Source organism: Cucumis sativus, chromosome 2, assembly GCF_000004075.3.
Source record: "Cucumis sativus cultivar 9930 chromosome 2, Cucumber_9930_V3, whole genome shotgun sequence".
In the NCBI taxonomy this organism is placed as follows: domain Eukaryota; kingdom Viridiplantae; phylum Streptophyta; class Magnoliopsida; order Cucurbitales; family Cucurbitaceae; genus Cucumis; species Cucumis sativus.
In genome coordinates, this window is record NC_026656.2 from 18,199,861 (window position 1) to 18,223,336 (window position 23,476).

General features: G+C 32.8%; 3 protein-coding genes across 4 annotated transcripts; 1 reads left to right on the forward strand and 2 right to left on the reverse strand.

Moving 5' to 3' along the window:
• Nucleotides 1-1,639: 1,639 nt before the first annotated feature.
• LOC105434749 (transcription factor HEC3) lies at nt 1,640-3,009 on the forward strand. The gene is made up of 2 exons (XM_011651880.2): nt 1,640-2,024; nt 2,297-3,009. Exons 1-2 carry the CDS (start codon nt 1,770-1,772, stop codon nt 2,759-2,761), a joined length of 720 nt encoding a protein of 239 aa, XP_011650182.1. The 5' UTR covers nt 1,640-1,769; the 3' UTR covers nt 2,762-3,009.
• A 1,816-nt stretch (nt 3,010-4,825) lies between these two features.
• Nucleotides 4,826-9,063, reverse strand: LOC101202771. The gene is made up of 8 exons (XM_004142818.3): nt 8,288-9,063; nt 7,743-7,863; nt 7,512-7,601; nt 6,754-7,434; nt 6,072-6,438; nt 5,839-5,920; nt 5,435-5,684; nt 4,826-5,310 (listed from the first exon to the last, which is right to left on the reverse strand). Exons 1-7 carry the CDS (start codon nt 8,507-8,509, stop codon nt 5,478-5,480), a joined length of 1,770 nt encoding a protein of 589 aa, XP_004142866.1. The 5' UTR covers nt 8,510-9,063; the 3' UTR covers nt 4,826-5,310; nt 5,435-5,477.
• Nucleotides 9,064-11,522: 2,459 nt separating this feature from the next.
• On the reverse strand, nt 11,523-15,602 carry LOC101223043 (ABSCISIC ACID-INSENSITIVE 5-like protein 5). Of its 2 annotated transcripts, none has more exons than XM_031880999.1 (5): nt 15,457-15,602; nt 13,799-14,879; nt 12,910-12,981; nt 12,787-12,816; nt 11,523-12,137 (listed from the first exon to the last, which is right to left on the reverse strand). In XM_031880999.1, the coding sequence occupies exons 2-5, from the start codon at nt 14,855-14,857 to the stop codon at nt 12,063-12,065; spliced, it is 1,236 nt and encodes a 411-aa protein (XP_031736859.1). In that variant the 5' UTR covers nt 14,858-14,879; nt 15,457-15,602; the 3' UTR covers nt 11,523-12,062. The 2 variants fall into 2 exon arrangements, with proteins under 2 accessions (XP_031736859.1, XP_011649580.1); XM_011651278.2 differs by having other exon boundaries at nt 13,799-14,947; nt 15,457-15,598.
• Between the last annotated feature and the right edge of the window lie 7,874 nt (nt 15,603-23,476).

The following is a 23,476-nucleotide window of genomic DNA, read 5'->3' on the forward strand; positions in this document are numbered from 1 at the left end:
ATGAAGTTAAATCAATACCATTTTGGGTGGTGGTGGGGGGAAAATATAATCAAAAGTGATGATAGAGAAGAAGAAAAAGTAGGGTTTGTTTCAGAAGAAGCTAATCCTTCTCGAATGGCGTTCCAATGAAAGCAACCAAGAAAGAAAAGGATGCATGAAATTTAATGATTCAAACTGCAAAAGAAAGCACACACCATAATAAAATGAAATGATGAGGATAAATTATAATACAAACTCCCTGATATTTCTGACCCTTTTCATGTGGGTGTCACCCCTAATTTAATTTTACCCTTCTAACCTATTTCTTCGTCCAAACATATATTTAAACCCCCTTCTCTCTCCTCATATTCCTTCTTATTTTTATTATCCATATCCCTATCCCTTCAATTAATTTTCTTCTCAAATCCAATTCCCATTCATTTAATTAAAAGGATGTTTGTGAATTAAATTCAACATGTCACCAAATAGTACTTAATATTGGCTAACTAAAAGGATGTTTGTGAACACATTTCTTAGTATGAGACACTTTCAAATGAAATTAAAAATGTAGTTAGATCGTTTGTTGTTCTTAACGATCGTTTCCTAATTATCTTAAGAATAGTGGTTTTTTTAAAGATTATATGAGAATAAAATTTCTTAAAAATTAAAATAAAACAAGTTTTATTTAATACATGTATATGTAAAGTGGAGGACGCAAAGATAACTGTGGGGGAAAAGTATGTGTCTTCCCTTAACCATCTCTTAATTGTTATTTTTAGTAAAGAGAATAATTGCTGTATATTAGTTCGTACATTATTATCGATGTTTGGGAATTAAATAGCCATTGTTTGCATTACGAAGAATTTAATGAGGTATAAAAATTAATTGATCACTAAATGAATACCGTTAAGTGCATTTATGAGATGTTTAAAGAAAGAACAATTGCATTTATGAGAGAGAAGAGCACCTTCCAAACATCCTTAAACACCACGACCACGATAGCCTTAAATATAATTTAGAACACATTTATGATATTCAACAATCAAAGGTTAAATAATATTAATCACTAATGAGGAGTAATATCTTTAGAACATACTACAACCATCAACCGTTCGGGTTTTAATTTCAATTCCTCTAGAAAAGTTACACACAAATCACCATTTCCTTCAATGCACTAGCGTCTAATACATGTAAAAATCAGATCGGGAAACAAACAAATATAAAAGGTTTTTTTTCTTAAGAATCTCATTGTTTATTCATATTATGTTGGTTATTTGAGTGTGAATCATTGGAAATTTGAAAAAGATTTGGAATATTATTGAGAGAGAGAGATTTAAAATAGTTTTGAAAATTAAAAATGCCAATGAATTTCCAGCAAATTGTTTTCTCTCAATCATTTCAGCTGAATGCAATGTCAACAATCTCTTTATCTTCGATTTTTTGATACATCCAATAATTTAGAAACAACAAGTACAAAACCGGATATTATTGTTAAATATCCCAAATTATTGGTCAATTAATCAAATTAAAAAAAAAGAAGAAAAAACCCTTAGATATATGACACATGTCTCAACATTACATTATTGCATATATATATTATATGATATTAAATTAATATATAAATAAGGTTTCACAAGAAAAATAATATTGGTGTGTTCCCCCCACCGATACCAACCTTCTTTCTCCTTCTTCTCCTTCTGAAAATTTCTATAAAATTGGAGCCTTTTGTACTTGTTTAATTGACTTTTTTTTTTTTTTTGGTAATAATTAATTGAGAGAGGGATTTAGTGATGGATATTGAGGAGATGGGAAAGTTTGGAGAGAATTTTGAATGTAATGAAATTGCAACTAGTTTGGATTTTGGTTTTGGTAGTTCCAATATTACTTCCACTTCACATCCTATTTTTCCGTCTTTTAACAATATCCCACCAACCACTCTTTCTATGAATAACGCCACTCACGCTGTTGCACCGCCGTCTTTTCCGCCCTATTCCGCCGCTGCCCGGTGGAGATCCCATTTTCCAGCCACCCGAAATTCCCGCATGGTATGTATCATATATAACTCTTGTATACTTTGAGTACTTTTTAATCACTTTTGGTACTGTATAACTAAATAACCTAATATTCCATGGAGTGAGGATTTGTTTGATTTTTAGTTCTTTGTTTTTCTCGTTTATGTTAAAAGTCTTAGAATTTCTAATTAAATTTTAACGACAAAACATATAGAAGTAAGTGTAGTATTTTGTAAAATGAAGGTAGAAATTTAAAAAATAGGAGTGAGGGTTAGTGGCCGATTTATGAAAATGTTTTTAAGAAGGCAGGGGAGGAGGAAGTGGAAGGATCAGAATCAGAATCAATGGGGGGAGGGATGAGAGAGATGATATACAGAATAGCAGCAATGCAGCCAATAGAGATAGACCCAGAAGCAGTGAAGGCACCAAAGCGACGGAATGTTAAGATTTCAAAAGATCCACAGAGCGTAGCGGCAAGGCATAGACGAGAGAGAATTAGCGAAAGAATCAGAATTCTTCAAAGAATAGTCCCAGGTGGCACCAAAATGGACACCGCTTCCATGTTAGACGAAGCCATTCATTACCTTAAGTTTTTGAAAAACCAACTCCATTCACTCCAAATCGCCGCCGCCTCCTCCTCCTCCTCCTCCTCCTCATCCTCCGCCTACGCCTTTCCCACCATCGCTCATTATAATAATAAACAACAACACTTGATCCACTTTCCTCAATTGCCAACCCATCCACATCACCACCTGAACCAAGATGCCTGATTTTCTTTTTTCGATCATGATGATTGGCCGGTAGAGTTCCAAAATTTGATAAAAATTGTAAGATGGTCACTCACATGCAGTGCGAAGGTTTTATGAAAGAGACATCTCTTGTACTCTACTGTTTGAGGAACTTTTATGTCTCATGACAATTTTTGTTTCGCTTTCCTTAATTCTTTCATCGATGGACAAAGTAGTTGTTGTGCTTATTACTTCTTCAACCTAATAGTATTAATTATTAATTGCTTTAATCAAAAGCCAAAATGAGTTTGATTTCGGTTTATTACGTGAGTTAGCCATAACTAAAATTCCTATACAATCAATATATTTCCCACCAAATATATCGTAAAAAAATACGCATAATATTTTACAACAATAATATTAGAATGGATTTATTGGGTATGTTAGAGCTATGAAGGGGTTGCAGCGATTCAATTTTATAAATAATGTGACACCTGGAACATTATACATACAAATATTAAATTGAAGAAAGAAGCACGTGAAGTGCACATGAATAGTCTGACAAGGAGGGGTGGGTGGCTTACGGCTACTTTTACTTTTTTTGGTTTACAATGATGACGTCGTCTCACCTGAAAGCCATTCCTCCCAACACGTGTACGGCGTTTTCCGACGCTCCGACGTCTAATCATCCAAGAAGCTTTCTCACACCTCACTTAATTGCCCACGTGGCACTGCCATTCAACGCATTTCATTTAACACCGCTCTCTGTGTGACTTTCCACTTTCCAGTGTGGAAAATATAATTACATGCCCAACTTTATTCATCTTTTCTTTTTTCATGTCATTAAAGACCTTTTAAGTAGTCGAAATTTATTAAGTAAATTAAACTATCATATGAATCCTAACATATTCCCATACTATATTGTTATTATTAGGATGAAAATTAACAAATTGGATGTTGTTGAGAATGGTATTAGTAAAATACATAGATTAGATGGTATTTAAAGATAGAGTAATAAAGTCACATATATTTCAATTCTATTTTAAATGAAATGACATATATTTGGTTATATTTTAATTTATTTTTGTTATATTTAAAATGCTTTTTATATGTAATAAACTTCTAAATGAATATATACAAACTTTAGAGGAAAATTAGGAAGTGAGTAAAAACTAGATAGAAAAAGAAGAGAGTAATACAAATTTTATGGATATTATAGGGATAAATAAAGTGAAATCGGATGAAACCAACCTCAAGTAATCAACCAATAATCACTTTCTTGTCAGGGCCAAAAATCATTAGAAGGAAAGTGATTTTATTTTTAGGAATGTAAAAAAAACAATTTTGATCATTTTAACCTATTGGATACAATTTTTTCCAATGAATTTCAAATTGTAAAAGATTGTTGCTTAAATCTTCTCTCATATGCATAGTTAAAGTCAATACACTACTTTCAAAAGTACTTATTTGCATATTGAGAGTTACCCATCTTTGTGGTGACAATTTTTGTATTTTGTTTTCTTTTTAAAAGTATTATAATATTTTACATTCAAGTATATGTTCTTTCTCTCCCTTTTGGAAAAGATCTCAACGTTTCTTACTTTTTAATGTTCCATATTTGAAAATGTACATCAGAGGGAATAATAAATGGTGAGGCTAAAAGCGTAGTAATATGCTCTAAAGTCAAATCTACTAAAAAAAAAAAAAAAAAGGACGCACCGACGCTAAAATGGATATTTGCATTAAACCACAAATCATCATCTCAACAATTGAAACTTCAATATCTGCCACATTATAATTATTGAATTAAAATATAAGATTGTATCTCTCCCAAAATTAGTAGCTTATACCAATTATGGAAGCTACAAAAAACTTGCCAATCTCTGGGACTGTTTAAGATTTGCTTTTGCACGGATTATAAACAATTATAGGATGATTTAAATGTATCATGTAAATAACCTAATATAATTATCAAACCAATTTAAATCAGACAACTTCAGTATAATTATCTTGTAACAAATTAGTATAAAGAATCAAACTAACGTTTAATTTGTTCACTATATATCACTGTGACCCTTCAACAACTGAGATGTACACAGCCAGCAGTTATTCGATAATTTTTTTGTGCATATAACACCATCAAGCCTTAGACAATATAGTTTAGTAGAAAACAAAACCTGTTGAGAATTAAACAGATTAGAGAAAAGGGGTTACTTTAGTTACAAACATTGCACCAAATCTCGAACTTTTGTCTACATGGAAGTTGGCTACAGAAAGTTTCTGATATTTCACCTCCCATGAAGTTGGTTATGAATGTTTTACAAGCTCATTACGAATCTCTAGTAGAATAATTAACCACACCACGAGAAAACTGCATCGACGCCACATTCGAGTGGAAGTGGCAGCATCTCTTCATCTATACAATGTTGTTCCATGTTCTTAAACGCCAATTATCAGTAAATATAAACTCTATCTGTCAAAACAAGATCCATGACTGCCTTGATCAACATTAACGCTAAATTTTTATGAAAACGAAACTTTTGTTCCAGAACAAACTGCAGACATAGGGAGGCCCAGCACTTCAAGTATTCCTGTGATAAAATCTTAAACCTATCAGTACAAAAGATTGTGATTTCAAGTAGGCAGATCTTCTCAAGAGCACAAATGAAATCTATTCCGACGAGTAAGAAAATTAGACAGTGAAAGTCTAATCACCTGGTTGAACGGCCATATCAGGGAATTGGTAATCAACGGAGCACTAAAAAGCATGGCAGGTGAAACAACCACTTAGGGAACCCATAGGACGGGCTCGATAAAAAGATAGAGACTTGATAGATGTCCTGTTATCTTGGGGGGACTGGTTTGCCATCACTGAGCTCCTCATTTCTTGGGCTCTCTTCTGAGCAGATTTAAGTTTATTCATGATCTTATCCATTGACGTTGCTCTCTTCTTTTCCAGCTTCATCTGATGCATGAGTCTCAGTGAGTAGGAGCAAAAGGAAAAACTATATATTGTATCTATTATCCATCATTTACCAAATGTTAAAAATCATAAGAAATGCTAATTATGAAAAAGAAAAGTATGAAATGACGTATCAAGAACTATATAAGGCCAGAACCTCTAGTTTCCGTATAGCTGCATCAGCTTTTGCTTTCTGTAGATTTTCCCATGCAGTTATTTTGGCTTCCTCACGCTTAACCCTGCAAGAGTCAGAGTTGGAAAAGAACACCAAGTCAGCGAGTTAACTGCTGGCATAATTTTTCATTCAATGTGCATCTTTCCTTGGACTGGTAATGAATTGTAGGATTTATTACAAATCAGATGCATGTGACATGAGCAGGACGAACGTACTTTGAAATACTTTTTCCTATGTGAGGAATGTCTAGATCCGAACATCGAGAAACCGCATCAACATCTTTCTTCCTCCTGTCATCAAGAGAGTCTTTCCAAGGAAACGAGCCTTTATGTTTCTTAGACCATCTTGTCATAGTAACTTGATTATCAACTTGTACATCCCTGATCTCCAACTTAGAAGTGACAGCTCCCAGCTCAAACATATGCATAGCAGATGAACTTGAGGCAGAGATTGACGGTCTCGTCTTGGGAGATGAATGGACACTACTCTCTGGGCTCATTTGTGTAGCCATGTCCCTTCTTGAAACAACACGAGAAACATCCGTCCCTGAATCCTTGACTCTAGTTAGAATGTCGCCTGATTCTGCAAAGAATTTTAACACAAACTCTTTAGTGCTACAACTGTGTAATTGGTAGTCTGCTCAATTACAGACCATTTTCTCAAGCAAGATATCATATTTTCGTATATATCAATAGGTCCAAAGCAGTCTTATGTAGTTGATACAAAATATGCGATAGCTATTATATAACCCTGCGCTAGAATCAGGATCCATTATAAAATTGCTAAAAATATGAACAGAATGATTAAAGTGCAATAACGAAGGACCAATGATCCTTCTTTAAATTTATGAAGCAACTCATGTTTAAGCAAAGAAGAATAACTCAGAGCGGCCTTTACCTTCTTGTAAGCCTGTTGTTGATGACAATTGACCCAACATTTCAGAGCATCCATGAACACTAAGTGATCGCGCCATGGAGGGCTCTGTTTGTCCATGAAAGGCCACTTCATGCCCACCGGAATGAATCCCCAAGCTATTAGCTGATATCACTCCAGCTGAAAATGGTGACCCTGTAATGAAATTCCCAAAACTCCCACCTTCGTAGGCCGGAACTGCTGGCGAATATAGTGAATAGTATGCAGAACCAGGAGGGCCAAGTGGCCCACTCTTTGACTTCGGTCGCCGTTGAGGAAGTGGAACTGAGTTCCTCACAACCCCATCACCGGATATGGGACTAAAGATCCACCTTTCAGCATCTTCCCACTTTGATGGCAATGTTCTGCCGCTATTAAGAGTCAGCAATGCAGGGTTATTAGCATGTTTCCGACCACCATTGTTGTGCAATGGCACACGCTCTGAGCTCCACCCCTTTTGCATACCAAAGCTATTGTGCCGATAATTCGGCGTCCCAGGGCTTGGAAATGTTCCAGTTTTGCGCGTTGATACAACAGGGTTCTTCTTTACAGCTGCCAAACGAGGTGAGGAAGTTGTGGTAGCGTTATTTAGATCCAATGAAGCAGGTCTCCTTCTGTCCAGTTTCCTGGATTGAGCTTCAGATCTGGATCTATGATCTTGACACTCTGTAAAACCAACCCCAATTCAAGTAAATATTGCTGATAAAGACTTAGAAAATGAAATGGAGCTGGTTCTGTAATACCTTTCAGGGCAAGAGAAAAGGAATTCCTCGCTGAATCGACGGTTCTATTCTCATCTTCTAAATCGACATTGCTGTCATCCTTTTGATTTGCTGAGCATTAAGTGTGAGAAAAAACAATTAGAATCAAATTTGAAGTATGCAAAAATTTCTGTGGGTGTTTCTTTGTGAGATTCTACTTTTTTTCCCCTTTCTTTTTATTCTTATGCCACGGAGCTTAAAATCTAGCTGTACCTTTCGCTTTTTCTCCCTTTGTATAGAGACGACTGTGTTTGTTGCTTAGTGCAGGTTTGTTTGGATCTGGATCTGGACCACCGCAACTCTCGTGGTTTCCTTCATCATGCCCTGCCAAATGCTGCAATCAAAATCACAAAACAAAAAATTTCAATCCCAGCACCCTTTTTTCCATCTGATCAATCATCTTCACAGCCCTGTACTCGCCTCCAAATCCCCTATTTCATTACAGTGTTTAGACAAGGAGACTTCCCGAATTCGTTGCCAATATTTGGTATGTAACTCAAGAAAGTAAAAAAAAAAAAAACCCACGAAAACAAACTACGAAATGAACAACCCCAATTTTCCAATTCGTCTCTAATCTCTAACATTACTACACAAAATCCCCATTGAAACAATGCACGAAATAAACAACCCCATTTTACCAGTTCACCGCTAATCTTTGATACCATTCAGAAAAACGAAAACCCCACAAAAACAAACTAGAAAATAATCAATCCCATTTGAGTCAATGCGACAAGAAAACAGAGAGAAGTGAGATTTACAAGTGAGATTTCAGAGATGAGAGAATCGCGGTCGTGTGCCTCCGACGCAAAAGAGCAGCGCTCCACACTGGCAGAAGCAGAAGAAAAGAGACTGAAACTCGACTCAAGAGCGTAAATGACAGAATCGGGGCTGGAATCACGAGCTCTAAAGCCTGGCCTGGACGACGCAGTTTGGTCCTGAAACCCCATCTCCGGCACCTTTCTCCCTCTACTTCCCTGCATACATTACAGTAACACAGTCCCTAGAGAAATAGAAAAAGGATAATGGTTGAAATGGCGGGCAGTGGAGGGAATCGCTAAGAGCCTTATGATTTGCCAGGACAATCCGTCCAAAGTTCTACTTCCTTAGAAGAGAAATTAAATTAATAAAATGTTCTATTTCTGGGGATAATGAGATTCCTTCCTTGGAAGCAACCTTATTTATTTAAGAACTTCACCGTAAAAAAAGACAGAACAACCACTCTGTTTCAATCGACAAGAGACATATTTGTTAACGCCTGTAAGAATACAGAGTTGATAGTTGTTTGAAATGAAAAAGTTTGGATCAATAGAATAGAAACGGTAAAACTATAATGGGGTTAGAGAGATTTGTAGGTTTAATTTTTTTTGTAAGTGTTGAGGTTCCTTCGAGCTCCCCGTTTGAACGGCGAGCAAAACTGCATCACCCACATATCAATCACTGCCATTGCAGCACTGCCACCGTTTCTGTCCCACTTGTCTACTTCTTACTAGTCTAAGCTAATTTGATTCCTTCTTTCTTTTTTCTCTCCTTCAATAAAAAAGTTTTACCCAATCATTTTACTATTAAAAACCTTACAATTTTACAACTTTGTTTCATTTTTGTTCTTTATTTAATATCGTTTAAGGAAAGGATTAAAATACAAATTATAAGAAACAATATTGATAGTATAATAATGAATTAAAAAAAGGAAAGCTCGTGGGTGGTGCATGTGATGGGGGGCAGATTAAACAAATGTAAATCTGCAAAATAACATAAAATTGTTAGTAAATCTGACCAAAGAATCAACCAAATGCATGCCAAGAGATTGACCTTGAAAATGTGAAGCCCTCTTTCATTTTCCCTCTTCTATAATAATTGTCATGATATCTATTTTCAATGTCTGACTCTGACCTCTCATTTATGAACATCAACTCAGGGTTCCACCTAAATTTTCTACATTTACCCCCCCAAAAAACAACAATAATAGAGTACAACTCAACATACAAAAGTACAAATTTCACATAACGATATAAACATAACTTAAGAGTAATTAGCATGTAGTTTTTAGATTTCAAAAGGTTAATTAAAATATGTGTTTTATGACCAAGGTTTTTGTTCCAACTCTTACAATCTCAAAGATAATAATTAGTGTGATAATATATAGTTAGATAAATATTATAAATTTTAACTATTGACTTAATAGAAGTTTGTAACACCTCTACTCATTATACAAATACAAGAGAATGTTAGTAAGAACATATAGAATATGTGAAAGAATTGATTAGTTGTATTGACACCAAATAAAATAATAACTACAATTTAAAAATGTTATTCATATGAGATCTACGAGAAAGCATCGGATAAAAGTTGGAGAAAAGAAAAAAGTGAACCCCTAAAAAGAGGAGATCACATGCATTTAAAAACAATCATAATCTTGAAATAGTGATATTCAATTGATTGCACTAATAAGCTTTAAAAGAAACAAAAATCAACACAACCCTATTTTTCCACTACCTTTTATTGAAGCATCGTTTTCCTATACCCTTACTTTGCTAATTTGCTATATGCATTAGCCTTCCCCCCTATGAAAATTTACCTCTTAATTGCCTATTTTAATGCACTTCAATTGAATAGGGGTATGACTATGGAATGCTACAACCACTCTTATCATTCTCGAAATTCATTGAAAATAAAGGAAAATGACAATTATTAGATGATATATATCTCTCTCTATGTGCTTCAAAACAAATAAAGGGAGAAGTCCATTGTCGGTGAAGGGTAGAGAATTAGGATATGAGATTTTGGAAGGGAAAGGACCACAAGAACACAAGAAATAAAAAGGGTTGGTTTTGGTTTCCTTCTCTCAAATTTCACACTTCACCAATCTGTCGGTTTGGATGATTATTGATGAACAACCCCTAACAAATTCTAAATTTTAATTTCATATTTTTCCACCTAAAATTGATTCATTTTGAATAAAATAAGTTGTAGTCAATGGAATAATTGGGTTTCATTATGACGTTTTTATAAATTTTGTGTATACGTAATAGATAGGTTGGATATATATTGTGTAATAAGTGAGAGAGAGTGGGTATGAGCATATGAATATATAAGTGTACCTCTTTGCGTAATCGTGAAACTAAGTACAATATCCTCATTAATGTCATACCTGGATCAACATTTTTCTTGTAAGTCATGTATCTTATTAATTTCTCTATGTAAAGCATTGTGATGTGCTAGTGTTTGAAAATACTCATTATTGATACGTGACCGTCGTCTATATTATGATTATTTTTTTAAAAAAAGTTCATTTGAGAGTTTTGATGTCAATTGATGCAACATTTAGAGGTATTAATATGAATCACGCTTGAACGAAGAGAAAAATTGTCCTTGTATCAAGTTGAGAGAGAGTATTCTAGAAATTAAAAAAAAAAAAAATCATGTATATATTCAAATATTCAAATTGATTCAACAAGTTTCTTCATAATTTTGAATGATTTTTTATATAGCATTACAAGGAATAAGACGTTGATTTAATTATTAATTTCAAATTATGACTAAACAAATATTAACTAAATTATGTATGTCAATAAGTAGTGCATTGACAAGTAAACAATTTATTTACTACGAGAAAGGGGTCTTGTAGTGATGGGACCCAACTTCTTGCATAACACTTCAACTAAGTTCTTCAACTAAGTTCTTCAACATCCAACTCTTCATAAACCATACTCATCACTCATCCATTTATGTTTGGGACGGACTTAATTTTGATGGTCTGAGAAATGTATATACAAGCGTGATTTTTAAAAATGATTTTGACAATTTCAAACACCCTCGTCAACATTCTAAATCTATAATATTATGAATTTACTCTTTGAAAGAAAAAAAATGTCCTAAAGATTTACAACCCGTGGCTTGTGGCAAAAGGAGTTTGATGCATTACAAATAAACGCGTCTCGAATTCTTGATGGGGAACCAAAATAAGAGGGTGAGAAAGAGTCAAAAAGTGGGGCATTCCAGTAAGAGAATCAAGATTTTTATAAAATAACGGATATGTATGTTTTTAGTTTGGCTAATCTAAACCTAACAACTTAAGAGGCAGAAGTCAAAACTGAAAAAGAAAAAAAAAAAAACGCATCAAGATTCAAACAAAGGAAAATCAAACGGCATTTTCAGCCATTGACATGCCAATGAATTGAACCTGATGAATCCTGCATTTAGGATTGGCATTTACTCACAACAACCCCAGCAGCAGCAGTAGGGCCACATCAGGAAATGCCACAAAAAGAACTTATTTCTCTCTCCATGGCAGGAGGGTGGAGGAGGAGCTGTATGAAGTAGTATTTCAAGAAAACGAATCGATCTTTATGTGCTTTGCTTCCACTTAAAAGCTACTGAACTACTGATGATCCACTTCGAAGCCAATACAATACCCAGCAAGCAAGACACCCCAAGATATATGCTACCACAGCACCTACAGCAGAACAATTATATGTACACCTCCATTTATGACGTTAGTTTTTTGGTCTGATATCAGATTAACGTCCTCCGAAATCACCATGGGCCAGTCTGCGTTCGTCTTAAACATCGCTTCTTGATTCCTTGTTGCTTATCCATTACTTCCAATGCCTATAACCAAATCCCATCAAGAAAATATAAACCAGACATTGCCAAAAAGAGAAGATTGCGGTATCAAAGGGATGTGGTCATCAATAATCATTGGGAATCAAAGATAGAAAAATGGTTTGATGAGGGGAGGCAGAGAGAATGTTTTCACAATGAATTAACCAGCAGTCCTCACCAGTTAAAAGACCAATATGAAAATGTAAAGAGCTTAAGGCGAGGTGCAAAATGAGCATGCATGACTTCACAAAAAATACAATGTTAGAAAAAAGTTCCATCACCATCGAGGTATTATAATATACAGCTGAGGAAAAAAAAAACTTGAGAAATAAAAGATACAAGAAAACTGTGATGTCTTTGAGTTGTGTATAGATCTACCCTTAAAACAAGAATGACTCGTAAGAAAAGATTGTTTTAAGAAAAGTTCTTTTTATTTAAACTCTTGGTAAAATAACTGTTTAAAAGAAACTTTAAAAGTGATCCAAAAGCTATGTTAAATGATTGTCAAACACTCCAATTTTTTTTCAAAATGATTTATTTTCAAAATTAAACACGTGAAAAGTTTAACCAGAAACACCCTAAGAAAATTCCACAGTGATGGTAAAATGCACAGACAGCCATCTAGTTCATAAAATTATCAATCAGGGAAGCATACCCGGTTCTTCTGCATTTCCATGATTTCTGCCTGCAGCAACCACACAAAATAATGATTGAGAATTGGTGATCCCCTTCATTTGATAAACAAGCTCACTGTTTTGAGCTAGAGACACTTATTTACCTGTTTCTGCCGGAGTTCTTGGTTCTCCTCTTTTAGCTTTGCAACTTCTGCTTCCAATTCCATTGTGTAAGCCTAGTGGTAGCGAAGAAAAAGTCATGGACCAATGAATATCCATCAAATATAAAACTAGCATCAATCTCGAGTTACAAATTTCAGCATGATGTGTGGTTCAAAAAATTGTATCATAGCTCAAAACATCATATAGACTCGGTGAAATTTGGTAATGTAGCACTCACGAAGAAATAATCTAGGGGCAGAAGGTTAGAGTCTTGCAGATTCATTTTTTCATAACCACAGGCATTTGACCAGTTTGCATACACATCTCAACTAAACGGGCATACAAAGTATTTAGTATTTTTGATAGATGGCCACTAGTTTAAACTTACAAGTTAAAAGACAGTCCTAAACACCTTGTATTGTAACAAAACTATGTGGCCCAGTTTTTCCTCTTAGGATGCCTTCAGATATCAAATGCTTTTAATCCTATATTTATAATATTTAGCAGCAATAAAATATCACCCGAGTTTCAAGGAGAACCATTCGGAAATGTGTAATGGCAGATGTGCTTTTCTTCATGGTCATAACTACATTTGTAAAATGGGACGGCCAGAACTAATAGAGAGATATAAACCATGGTTTAGGTTTATTATACCATTTACGAGCGCATCTAATAAAGAATAGATCAGCACATGGATAAAGCATATTGTATGACATGCTTAAGTAATTGAGGATACAAATGCATCAAACAGTTGGTTTCACACAATGTTTTTTAGTGTAACTAAGCATTTTTCACAATCCAGGTGCACATGACAACATAGAAGCAAGTCAACAAGAACTCAAGTTATATGGTTTAGAACAGTTAACGCAGTTAGGGTGAACATCAGATCACCTGCTTTCGCGCCCGAGATCTTGCAGCGGACTCTCTGTTTTTAATCATTCTCCGTTGCCTCCTCTCAACAACTTTGTCGACAATCCCATTACCTCTCCTCCCCCTGATTCCACCATTAAGGGCGTAAGGCACAGGAGACACTGAAGAGGTATCACCATTGCTCTTTCCGATTCCATCAGAGGATAGTTGGTTCCCTGGCGATTCTGTGGCAATAGGTAACGGAGCAGCTGCTATATTGACCACTCCCATTCTTCCACCCTGCAGTGCGGTGCCTTGCATCAAATTTGTATTCAGCCCTTGATCTGCAATCCCCATAATTCCACCTCTAATTCCTGGACTAGCCAGCTGAGCATCACTGGGTAAAGTCAACTGAGATCCATATGTCAAAGTCGCCTGCTTTGGAAATATTGGCTGCGGCTGATGTGCTCGAACTCCATTGGCATTCAGCGATAAGTTGGACGATTGAATCTGAATGTGATTGTTATTCTCAGGAACTTTCGGCTGCCGCTGAAAAGCAATTCCAAAACCGGTGTTATTGCCGAAGAACCCTCCATTGTTGGGGTTTGCAGTTACTTGAGTATCCTCTCTCACCACTCCAGCTCTGAATAAAAACTCTTCGAGGGTCACCTCCCCGAGAGTTTGCTGCCTCTGTTGCAAATTAGGAGCAAGGGTAGCCCCGTCTTTAGCACTAGCATGTTCATTGATTATGTCCTTCCATACCTCATCCACCTTCTTCTGGCTGAGTGTTCGAGGCAGCGTCAAAGACCCCTGTCTCTGCAAATAACCACTACTACCACCAGCACTACCACCCCCTTCTTTACCAACAGCAGCAGCAGAAGATGCCATTGTTTGCATTTCTTCAGCGCTCCAAATGTTCTTCAACAGCTCATCCATGTTCATTGACCCAAAATCCTTTCCTATACTCCCCATGCTCTGAAACTCATCGAAGGTCATTGAGTAGATCGACGATTGTCGCGCTAATGGATAGTTCGCCGGAGGTCTTCCACCTCCGCCTCCGTTCCCGCCAGATGGGTCATTCCCAAAATCTTTGAAATTCATCTCCTCCCAAGTACCAAGGAATCTGATTCAATAAGAACCAGTATCGGATCCAACCACCAAAATATCACTCCAAATTCAAGATCATTCGACCTTGGAAACAAAAACCAATCACTACAAGACGACTTCAAAAAACCTCACGCGCAAAGATAACTCAAAATCCGTAGAGTTTAGCTTGGCTATTCCATTCAAACCAAAGTGTTCCCCCAATTAAGAGCTCATACGAATAGAACTCCTCAAAACAGATTCCATCAAACCAGAGAACACAGAGATTTCAAAACCCAACAAAAAAAAAAAAAAAAAACCCACTGCTAAAATTCAAGTTCCCACAAAATTTACACAGAAAACTCCATAAACAACAAATTCAGAAAGCAAGAAGTGATCGAAATGCAATCCAAACAACAGAAATCAAGCAAGAAAAATTGATGAAAAACGCAATCCAAAAAGAAAAAAAAAAAAAAACAAAAGAACAAAGGGGACCCGAAATTGACGTATATAATACTTTAAAAATTGTTTATAAAAATTCCTGCTGTGAATTACACTTAAAATAATTTTGTTTGTTGTTCTTGTTTTTATTTCTGGTGGCTAATTTGGCTGCGTACCTTCTTCTTCTCTATATTAGGGCTTTGTGAAGGCGCCAAGTGTCGGCTGTCGCTTCCCATCTATCTCCATATTTTATTATTATTATTATTATTATTCATTTTCTTTTCTCACTGATTTTCTTTTCTTTTAAATATTAGGTTTGAAGACAATGAACGATCTTTGCGTTTAAATTACTTTAAATACTTTGAATATGGATTTAAAATAAATGGAAAAGTGGGCCACCTCTCCTCCAAGATGATGAGCCTTGACGTGAAAATCATCCAATTGTTTCTCGCAACGTGTGTTCATATCCACCGTCCACGTTTTTTGGCATTGCAATCCCTCTCCCCCTTTTTTCTTTCTTTCTCAGTGGGTATGCTTCGTACAGTGCACATGATCCACTCGAGAATAAATCCCCTACTCCTCACACCACTCCATGACTTTCATGCTCCCCACCCACACCCACTCTTTCACTCTCCTTTTTAACTTTATCCTTTCTTTTATTCATTTTATGCCCTAAATTTCCCTCTCTTTAATCTCAACAAAATATATGTCTAACTAAACTACTCCAATTAATGCGTGGAGTTTATGATACAAACGAAAGAGATTGATTGTATTTATAAAATAATGAATAAGTTATTTCATTGTACTAATTCAAATCAACATTTTGAATGGTTGCCAACGCATTTTATTTTTTGAGATGGGAAATTGAAATTGTGTGCACCCATAAAGTAGTGTTAAAAAGTATAGTTAAAAGAATAAAATATAGAAAAGAAAGGTTGATGGTAATAGTATATATAATTCAAATGTGGGGTTTTAATGTTGCGTGGAAGAGTATGGTTGGTTAAAATATAATAATGGGAAAGGGAAGGGAATGGTGTGTGTTAGTTTACGTGATTATTTTTGTCCATTTGTGCGTTTGGAGATCCCGATAAGCTTAAAAACCCTAAATAAATAAAAACCCACGCAGTAACGCACACTTTCCTCTAAATTCCAAATCCTTTAAATCTTCTCCTCTCTTTCTTTATATATACTTTCTCGTTCACATACAAAAATACTTACTTTCAAATTCATTAAATTTGTATACAGATAATATGAAATTATTAATTCTATAAATTAATTTCACTTTATCATAAATTTCATTAGTATTTTGTTGCAACTCAAACAAATTTCTATGACATTAGAGGAAGAGCTCTCCAACTATTTTATTGAATGAATATGTTTTAGTTGTGACTTAATTTGGCTAACAATCTCATAATATCCATCAAACATGCAGTTGATGAACTTGACAACTATACTATATATAGTAAAAAATGTCAACCATTATTTTTTCATATTAAATTCTTTAGTTTAAATCATACATTCATTTTTATATTTGTAAGTTTATATCATTTTAACTACTTTTCCTCTTAAAACATCAAATTTGGATTTTTTTTTTTATCAAATTTTAAAAAATTACAAATTTGGTATGTTTTCTCTTAAGAACCTACCTTCAAGTCCTTCATATTCTTCTTCACCCCATTTATGTCTCTCGTAGAAATTAAATTTGGATTGAAACATGTTTTAATCGAACAAAGAACCATGTCAGTGTTTAGAAACATAGCAAATTAAAATGGATGAAAACAAAAACAAAAGCCTCCATTTTAGCTAAATAAAAACTTGGTATTAGATCTCCCAAAATTGATAATTGTTTTTGTAGAATATTACAAATTTATGCATTAAATAAGTTATACAGTGGGAATTAGAAGATTTAGTTTATATTTTATTTTGATATGTAAACCTCCATAAGGTAAAAGTTAATGATACGTAGAATAATTAAACTAAAAACCATCCATCCATCTTGATTCTAATATAGATATAGCTAAAAGAAACTATCCTACTGTACTACATTAATTGTGAATATATAATGAGTTTGATACTTATGACAAACCATTACATTACTATAGACATATTGAAAACAATATATTATGTATTTGTTTGTTTAAATAATTAACAACACTAACCAATAGTGAATTATGAGTTAAAACAAAAAAGAAGGGGGTTAGTGGGTTGAAGCATAGGAGTAGGAAAGTGAAATTAATTAGTTGGGAAAACTAGAATTAGGAATGAGATTAATAATAAAAAGAGTGATAAGTTAATGATTGGATGAATGGGAAAGATGATATATATATATATATATAAAGAAAGGGTTTGAAGGGAAGAAAAAATAAATTAAAAAGAAAGAAGCATCTTCCAACCTAACTTCTATCTGTAAATGTGCATTGGGTCCTACCTCCCACCTATTAATTAAATATTTATTCAATTACTCTTTTTCTTTTTTCTTTTTTCCTTTTCTAAATAGTAATAATAATAAAGAAAAAAAGGATTCATAATGAATGGATTAAGTTGTTACTTACACGACAGTGAATTGGGGGAAAAGAAAGCAACGTGGCAGGCATTAATTGGTCTGTGAGGCTGTCTACATTTGGTATGAAAAGGGAAAGTAATAAGAAGTCAAATATTTATAAGTATTTGCTAAAAAACCCTCTAATGCTCTTTCACCTTTCCATTCCATTCCCACCCTTTATTTTCTAATTAACAAATTAATTTATTATTATTATATATATAAATATATATTTGTGTGTGGTAATAAATTACTGTTTATTAAATGGTGAAAATATTCTTATTATTATCTTGTTTATTTAATACAATCAATAAATTAATAAGTTAAACATAAGATTGTGACACATATTTTGATTAGTGTCAAAATCATTATGCAAAGGTATATAATAACAACCACCATTTCAACTAATATGTGTTTCTTTTTTTAATGAGGAAAAAGGCAAACTTTTCTCTCTAAAAGGAAGATTTTCGAAATTCCGTTGGTTAACGGAACCAACAAAACGGGATATTTCAGTTTTACCGAACAATTCGGCCTGCTTTTAATTGGATTACCATTTATTTAAAAACTTTTGGGCTTTTATGGGCCTCTCTATTCATAACGGAAATTGACACCAATACTATCAAAAATTCACAATATCATCCATCCTTTGTTCTTAATAATTTGTATATACACCTAATAAGTTCTCTCTGTGTAACAAAAATTAATAGGTTTTAGATTATATGTGATTTGTCAATTAATAGGATTCACCTATTCTGATTATTCATCGTGTAGCTGTTAAATTAAAGTTAATAATAGCTTAATTATTAACGATTGAAAAACTATTTAGTCAAATGAACGTTACATTTTCTGAATTGGTGGGATGAGATTATATCAATTAACAACAAAATGCAACAATTTCCATGCATGCATGTCTACTTTTGGCAATCTTAACTACATAAAATATATTGAAAGCTTTGATTAGTTGTAATTAATTAATTTAATCAAATCTTCCACAGCTCAAACAATAATACTTGTACCTCGAACTCACCATCAACGAAAGACCAACATATATAGAACGAGAAGAACGAATTAATTTCTACGTAACCTTTTTTAAATTACAAAAAAACTTTATAATTATTATAATTCGTATTTTCTGGCATGACTTTTCACTTATTATTTAGATATAGTTGCTGAGATTTGTGTCTTGGAGCCCTTTGTATTATTCCTTAACCCAAATTTGAAGGCATGCATGGCTAATTTGAGCAAGAAAATAAAATTTAAAACATTGGTTGAGAAGCTCTCATAGTTTACTTCCCTTTCTTTAATTACAAGAAATAAATCGTAAGCAATCTTAGCGTAGGTTATTTTGTTCGGTATTCTTTTCCATGTAAATATATTTGTATATTTTGTGTGTCAATCACATAGGCTTAATTATTATTATTTTCAAGCCTCAAATAGAGCTTACATTAATTAATGGACAATGATTGATTGACTGACTTGAAAAGCTTTATTCTGGCTAAGTCAAATATGTGAAATATGTAACTTTTCATTAAGATTCTAATGTATGAGAAAAATACTAGAACAAAAATTACAAAAAAGATTAATTAAGAGTAATAGAAAAGGAGCTGTTGTAATAATGCATGAGAGGATGACCATAAAAACAGCTAACATCTTTCCAAATCTTGGAATTATTGCTACTTACATGATGTTCTTAAAACTTGTAATTTATATAATGATTTCATAAGGTTTGTTTGCATTGACTTGACAAAAAATATATGTTTAAAAATTAATCTACACATACATACAAAAGGTTAGTTTATCTCTCTTCCCTTATTACTACTGTATAAAAATATATAGTTTGATTAGTAAGCTAAAATTGTTACAGAAACATTGAATGTTGTTTTCTATTTTAAAAAAGACTGGACATGGAATGTTCTATTAATTAAATATTATATTGAGTTCAAATTAAATGAAAAAAATAATCTAAGATTTTATGAATAAAAAACAATTATCTGGAGTACAGAATTGGACGAAGCTTCCTCAATATGCAGTGAAACCTTTCTACATACTTAATTAAGTCGAATGTAATCTATGAAAATGATTGAAAACTTTATGATTTAGGTTAAAGTATGTAAACTTTGTGTGATGTAAGTCTCTCAAATTTATTGGTTTGGACCTAGAACACTTGATGTTAGACGCTACAAATTTATAAGTTTAACACACATTTCATTAATCTAAATTTCGAACATCGTACATATTTATAGATTCGTAAATTTTCACTTTTTATTAGTTGGATAGATTTTGTACTCGATGAATTTGTATTATAAAATTTAAAACTAGGCATGAGTCTCGTACAAGTTCTACTCCTATTAGATACTATATATATATATATATTAAAGTTTGTTATAATTTTTTAAATAGGTTTAAAAAATTAAACTTTATGTTTTATGAGAAATTCATTATAGTTTTTATGAATATGTTTGAAATTTATTGGATACAAAGTTGTTGGTAGGTTATATATATATATCTATTATTAAAAAATTTCCAAGACATTGTTAGTTTAAAAAATAAAAGATACTATTTCCAAAATTTAAAAACTATTTATGTTAATATAAGTATGTATGTACGTATGCATAGAGGTCATTTGCTTTATACTTTTATTGTTTGTGTGGAAGAATTGCCTAAGGAATTTATAGTTGCTTAATTAAATGCAATAATGGTTCAATCAACTACAACTTTTCTTAGTTTAAAATATGTGTGTGTGTGTGAGACGGTCATGAAAGAGAAAGGTAAAATTCCTATCTTTGTATGATAATCTATATGTTTAGTTGATCATCCATAACCTAAATTCGTTACTAATTTTTCTTTTCAAAAGTTCTTAGTCTTATTGATTCATCCCTAAATATTTTTAGTTTTCTTTGTAAGTTTTTATTAGAGAGATGAGAATCATGACTTACCATCTTGACTTATTTTTTTTTAATCTAAAAAGACATCTTTCCCGTTTCTATTTTCAAAATTTCTTTCTTTTCAATATTTGTAAATATAGCAAAAATAAAATTGAAACTATCTACAAAATATAACAAAAAAAAAAAAAATCAAATTTGCTTAAGTCAATTTAGTTTTCTTTCTACGGTAAATAGTTTCAATATTTTTTTTAAAATTTGTGTTTATTGGAAAAGAAATTTTGTAGAGGAGTGAAGGGAGAAATCTTCAATGATGGACGATCTCGAAATTGGTTTTGTAGACAATGAACATCACCTAAGAATTCATTTGTATTGATTTGAGAAAAAATAATATTTTTTAAAAAAAGACTCGATGTTAATTTAGTATCTCAAACTTACAACTAAGAACTAAGTTTGTGGAAAATTTAGTAAGTATGATTGAAAAACGGTTTGTTTCAGATTGATTTTAGAAATCAACCTAAGCAAATTAAACTATTCACGTAAAAAAATGTGAACTCCAAATTTATTATATATTTTTGTCAAACAACTAAAAAATTGTCACGCCATAGATATAAAATGTACATTTTTTCTTTGGAAGAAAACAAGAACTCCACATATAGGGAAAAAGATTACATTTTTTAAGAGAAAAATTGGGAGAGAGAAAAAAACAAATTTTGTAAAGCAGAATTCTTGCTTAGACTACGCTACAAATTTTTTTACAACCATCATTTTCTTTTCTCTCTTTTGTTTTTGGAAAACGAAAGTCTCTCTTCTTCATGCATCAAACTGTAACTTACATTGTAATATACGATCTGTTAGCATATGAAATATCATTGGCAGATTCTTAGTTCATCCATATACCTACCTGTGTATATACTCCAGTCCCTCTTCTTTCAAGTTGACTTCGAAAAAGACTAAATAAATGTTAATACAAAGGAAAGTGTTTGGAAGTTTCACATTATACATATCCCCTTCTTGTTTTTAATTAACAACCACTGTCAAGCTGCAGAAATTTGCATAGATTTGCTTTCATTCACACCCCCTCCCGACTCTCTTTCTTTCATCAAAGTCATTAAATTTGAAACTTTCAAGTTGAAATCAAATACTTCAATCTCAAGAAATGACTAATTCTTTAATTTAATTGTTTTTACATGACTTTCATTATTTCTATATATGTGTATTATTATAATTAATTATATGTCAATTTCACAGCTTCCATAGCTAAATTGACTTCCATTTTGATTCAGTCAATCTTTCCCATTAGTTCTATAAATCAAATCATACCATTCACTGATCCAATCTGATCGATCTCCCCACACACTTTTACTGGGAAAAAAATAAGATTAAAAATGGCAAAATTTGTTCATCCTTATAGCTTTTGCAGTCTTTTCTTCTTTCTTGGATTATTGCTCTTGTTGGGCTCATCTCAAGCTTATACAAGCAAAAATGAATTCAAATGTAAAACGAATTTGGCAACTAAGAGCACAAGAATTGGAGTGGTTTTTGACAGTGGGTCTCAAATTGGGAAGCAACAGATTGTGGCAATGAAAATGGCTTTAAGACGTTTTCATTTTTCTTCATGTGCGAACAGCTTGGAGCTTCTCCTTCATGATTCTCATGCCAATTTCAACAATTCATATGCTTCTTCTTCTGGTAATAATTAATTTCTTCATTTCTTTTTGAAGTTTAGTTTCCTTTACATACTGCTCATAATTACTAGAAAATGCTAGTTACATTATGTATTATATATATCATCCTTTACTCTTTCTAGCCTTGCTTTTTCTTAAGCTGGGCTTCCTTCTAAAGAATTATTCATATTTCACTAGTGATATTTTAATGGTAAATTTGAGAGGTTTCAAAGGGGCACAGTACATTATTTTACATTTGCAATTACAATTTGGTTCTCTCTTTTGATAATGGTAACAATTTAGTTGTTCTTATACTTAATTAATTAAACAGTCTCTATTATATGGAGATTTTTGTAAGATTTAATGGGGTTTTCTACTTGATCAATAAATGTAGTTGATGACGAAAATAAAGTGTTTGAAATTAAACTTCAAAAATGAAATAATTACATAATAAAAATTACACCCTTTACGTGAGTTAATTGCTAAGCACTGATATTTATAAATTAAACTGAGATGCTTCTTCTATAATAACGAAGAAATCAAAGTGGTTTTTCCATCCTTTAAATTTCATTTTCTAAAACTTTAGAATCAGTAAGAATGATTTCATCTCAAAGTTTTGAAAATATCTTATCTTGTTAAAAAAGATACATAAGTTTTTTGTTGAGGTCATATTCAAGATGATGAGATGTTGCAACGTTTTAAACAATATATAAGTTATCTTATTCTGCACCAATAAATTATAAGATAAAACGACATATATATATATATATTTAATCTAATTTTAATTCTAAAATTATAACAGATAGTACTATTATTTTGGGTATAATTATGTGATCAGATGAAAGCAAAAATGAAAATTATTAATAAAGTAACATATTACGTGGAAAGAAAAAAACTCCATCTATGTAAAGAAAATCATGGATATATCTAAAAGAGAAGTACTTGGACGGCTAGAATAATTACACGATTTTCTAATTGAAATTGACTCTTCATTTAAATAATTAATATCTGCAAATAGAAAGAAAATCATCAAGTGGGGGCATAAAAATCTACATAATATTTAATAACCTTAGATTTTTTCAAAATGATTTTTTTAGTACATCACATA

What these genes read in the sequence shown, in the direction of transcription:
- LOC105434749 (XM_011651880.2), top strand. Translation starts at nt 1,770, where the DNA reads ATGGATATTGAGGAGATGGGAAAGTTTGGAGAGAATTTTGAATGTAAT. An exon ending in CCACCCGAAATTCCCGCATG is followed by an intron (nt 2,025 to 2,296) that starts GTATGTATCATA and finishes GTTTTTAAGAAG; the next exon opens with GCAGGGGAGGAGGAAGTGGA.
- LOC101202771 (XM_004142818.3), bottom strand. Translation starts at nt 8,509, where the DNA reads ATGCAGGGAAGTAGAGGGAGAAAGGTGCCGGAGATGGGGTTTCAGGAC. An exon ending in TCATCTCTGAAATCTCACTT is followed by an intron (nt 7,864 to 8,287) that starts GTAAATCTCACT and finishes TTTTGATTGCAG; the next exon opens with CATTTGGCAGGGCATGATGA. An exon ending in ATAGGAAAAAGTATTTCAAA is followed by an intron (nt 5,921 to 6,071) that starts GTACGTTCGTCC and finishes TGACTCTTGCAG; the next exon opens with GGTTAAGCGTGAGGAAGCCA.
- LOC101223043 (XM_031880999.1), bottom strand. Translation starts at nt 14,857, where the DNA reads ATGAATTTCAAAGATTTTGGGAATGACCCATCTGGCGGGAACGGAGGC. An exon ending in GATCTCGGGCGCGAAAGCAG is followed by an intron (nt 12,982 to 13,798) that starts GTGATCTGATGT and finishes CGCTACCACTAG; the next exon opens with GCTTACACAATGGAATTGGA. An exon ending in AAGAACTCCGGCAGAAACAG is followed by an intron (nt 12,817 to 12,909) that starts GTAAATAAGTGT and finishes TGGTTGCTGCAG; the next exon opens with GCAGAAATCATGGAAATGCA.